We start from the raw sequence: 3,433 nt of genomic DNA, 5'->3' as shown, positions 1-3,433 counted from the left end.
TTGTAATAACCTCACGGTTCGTAAACCGAAAAAAGTTACAACAAGCATGAAAGTGAAAAGCTTTTCAAAGATTTTTCGCACTTAAAATTTAATAAATGAAAAAATCATTTAAGTCTGCTCTTGTAAACTTAGGTACCCTCGACAAGATCATTAAATCGAGAAATCCGAGTTAGTTGGGGCACTGTTCTAGACAAGATCAGCCGTTCAAAATCATAGTTAAATGAGAATATTATGTTACTAATTAACGGGTATATTATTAAGACTAATAAAGTCGTGATCTCATAAAACTAACAAACTATGACATTAAAACAGACATTAAAGATGGTAAATACCTAGAAAATCATTACCTTAGGAAAAATGAATAAAGAGAAAGGGAACTCATCAGATAAACTTTAACAAATACTAACATCTATAAATATTTCTGACTTAGGTATCGAAGTGTCTTGCAGGTAGTCTTCCCAATCTAATTTTAACGTCACTCAAATTAAGATCTCCGATCTCCTAATCTCATAAACTTGTAACCACAACTAAAAGTACGAACAGAGGTCTCTGACGCTAGATTTCTTTGAGAGCCTCTTAGCAGTAGTGTAGTAGTCCATGATTTCATAACAGAAGGCCAATAAAAGACAAAGACTATTCAGCTAATTAATATAATTCAATAATTAAAGAATAAAATTTAACTCCGAATAAATACAAAAATAACTATAAGAAAAAAAGAGATACCATGTTTGGTACAAAAAAGTAGCATAAATTTTTATTTTGCAAAAGTATTTCCTAACTAAGTCAGATCAAAACAGTGGTCCAAAAGGAATAAGAGAGAATTGTGATTAATAATGTGTGATACATTTCAGAATTTGACTCCGAACATTCCTATCCTGGTATTTAGCTTTCAAATGCACCCTGTTACCGTGTGATTTCTGATGTACATGCTTTGATATTTAATACATAAATGTGATTAATAATAAGGATGTGATTTTCATTTCAGATTTTTGGAAACTCATATATACAAGTGGAATTGTTTGTGATGCCACTTCTTGTTTTGCTTCTCAATTTCAGCCCAAGAATTAAAGGGACCGCAACAGAAGAATAGCTGCTATGATTAGCAATGCTACGGTGCACAATAATGCCTGCAAGTTGATCAACACCACATTGGCATTTATGAAGTGATAGAGTGAGTTGCAATTAAGTGACAAAAACTACACTATTATCTATGTGATTGTGTGATGAATGGTTCAAGTCTTCCATGAAACTTTATCTCTGTTGAAAAAAACAAGAATGGAAGCATGGATTTTAATAGCTTCACTAAACATCTTAGTGTACCTTTAGGCTATTTAAACGCGTAGAGATAGTTACACTGCGGTTTTGAGAACGGGATCGAATCAGCCATCAGATCGATCTAGTTCAAAGTAAAAATCTTTTGACAACGAATCAATTAAAAATCGAAAAGATTGGTAAAATTGGTTGAATAATGTGATTTTTTTGTAATTAACTGATTTAAAATAATAAATTCAACTCTGATTAAAATTTGGTTAAACCAATAACCGATTAGATTTTCAGGATTTACTTGCACATTGTTACCAAGTGACATAAACACGATGGACACACATTTGTTGATTGTTCTAATAAGACATAAATTTCGTTGTAACATTGTTAAATATATGTATAGAGGGAAAGAAGTTACTGTAATTGCGGAGGCTCCAAGACCAGCCCTTTCCCTAGGATCCTTTCGATAGTAATTTCTGAAATAGAGAATTGTTGCAAAGTACCACAGAGGTGGACATACAAATCCTAAAAGGAATCTGAAATAACAAGCAAAAGTCATGAGAGGCCTAAGACAAGAACAAGAAGAACAAAGTGAAGAAAGGAATTTATAAATTGATATGTAAAATACTTACGAGAACCATCCAATTCCGCAGCCAAAACATGGAAGGGGTTTGTCATAAAGTCCAATTTGCAAGTCCTCTGGATCTCTAATCAAATAATATTTTCCCTTTTCTTGCTCTGTGTCATCTGGCGCTTGAGCTGCCACGACAATTGACAGTGTTTTAGAAGAACTTGATCAAAGAGTTTGTATACTAAAAATCAACTACTATATGTTTGTGTATTTTGTATTTTAACACATATTTTATATTGATTTAGTAGTTGATTTTTTATACACAAGTATCATGCTTACAAATGCTTCTAGCATCTCTCTTTACTTTTTGTTTGGTAGTTGGTACATTATCAGATCAATATCTCTAAATAGAATACAAATAAATGGAAATGAATTACCTCTAAAAATTGGATAACTTGGTACACTTGGCCTCAAAAGATTAACATGTTTATCAGAGACTGATGTGGCCAATTCGACTCCGTTTCGCAAATTAACAGTCTCTTCATTAGCAAGACCTGTGACATCAAAGTGAATCACAATTCATGGTAAGTGTGTTGGATCAAGTTATTTCTTCATAGTTCTAAATTCCCTATAAATGAATGCTTTACAGTGAAAAGTAGTGAACACTATACAGCAATCCAAACCTGCTAGTGCAAGTGTACTATATTTGAACAGTGCTATGCATCTAACTTAGGTGCACCAATAATAAAGATGTTACATAATTGTACATCAAATTTTGGGTAAATGACATAAAAGAAATCTAATGGAGTATAATATTTCTTAAATGTCCTTAATGGTTCTACGTTACATGCATGTTCTGAAATTAGTTTTTTTTAGTTGTAAAAATCGGACCGGACCGGCCGGTTCGACCGGAAAACCGGACCCTATATCGGTCCGGTCCAGTGTTTGAACCGCACAAGAAATTGAACCGGTGCGAACCGGTGAGGTGGTCTGACCGAACCACTTGGAAGAAAATATTTCCAAAATGCTTGAAGTAGGGTTTGAATCCCTGCCCTCAAGGAAACCAAAAAGCTCCACAACCACCAGGCCATTATTATTAAAATTTAAAAATAATAGTTATTTTAATATAAAAACAAAATAAAAATATTTATGATAGAGTAAAAATAATAAAATATTTATTGTTCATGTTCCATATTGTTTTAAAATAACTTGATATTTTAAAATGTTAGTAAAAATATGTATTTTAAATTTTAATTTTAAACTTTTATTTTTTATTTTTTATTTATATAAGACCGAGTCAACCGGTTCAACCAGTAACCCAACGGTTGAACCAGTGATCCAGTGATCCAGTGACCTGACCGGTTCGATCACCGGTTCGGTTCTGACAACTATGACTAAAAGTCTAACCATGTTCAAAGTAAATCAAATACATTGGTTTCGAATCAAAACCACTTAATTCGATTTACTGTATTTTGATACACGAACAAGTAAATCAAGTACATTACAAATTTTTATAGTACTCATAACATCTTCTAAGTCATTTACAATAATTACAAAAAATATTTACAATAAAAAATTTTAAAATTTTATAAAAATGCT

General features: G+C 32.0%; 1 protein-coding gene across 1 annotated transcript in view; it reads right to left on the bottom strand.

Annotated features, from left to right (window-relative positions):
• Positions 733-3,433, bottom strand: part of LOC107634441 — a 4,272-nt gene continuing 1,571 nt past the window's right edge. The window contains exons 2-5 of the mRNA XM_016337946.2: positions 2,272-2,388; positions 1,896-2,022; positions 1,682-1,799; positions 733-1,127 (exon numbers count right to left, since the gene is read on the bottom strand). Coding sequence (XP_016193432.1) covers positions 1,065-1,127; positions 1,682-1,799; positions 1,896-2,022; positions 2,272-2,388 — 425 coding nt within the window. The 3' untranslated portion in view covers positions 733-1,064. The remainder of the gene's footprint in view (positions 1,128-1,681; positions 1,800-1,895; positions 2,023-2,271; positions 2,389-3,433) is intronic.

Source organism: Arachis ipaensis, chromosome B03, assembly GCF_000816755.2.
Source record: "Arachis ipaensis cultivar K30076 chromosome B03, Araip1.1, whole genome shotgun sequence".
Taxonomy (NCBI): Eukaryota; Viridiplantae; Streptophyta; class Magnoliopsida; order Fabales; family Fabaceae; genus Arachis; species Arachis ipaensis.
Note: the sequence above shows the minus strand (reverse complement) of the source record. Positions and strands in the feature narration are given on the sequence as shown.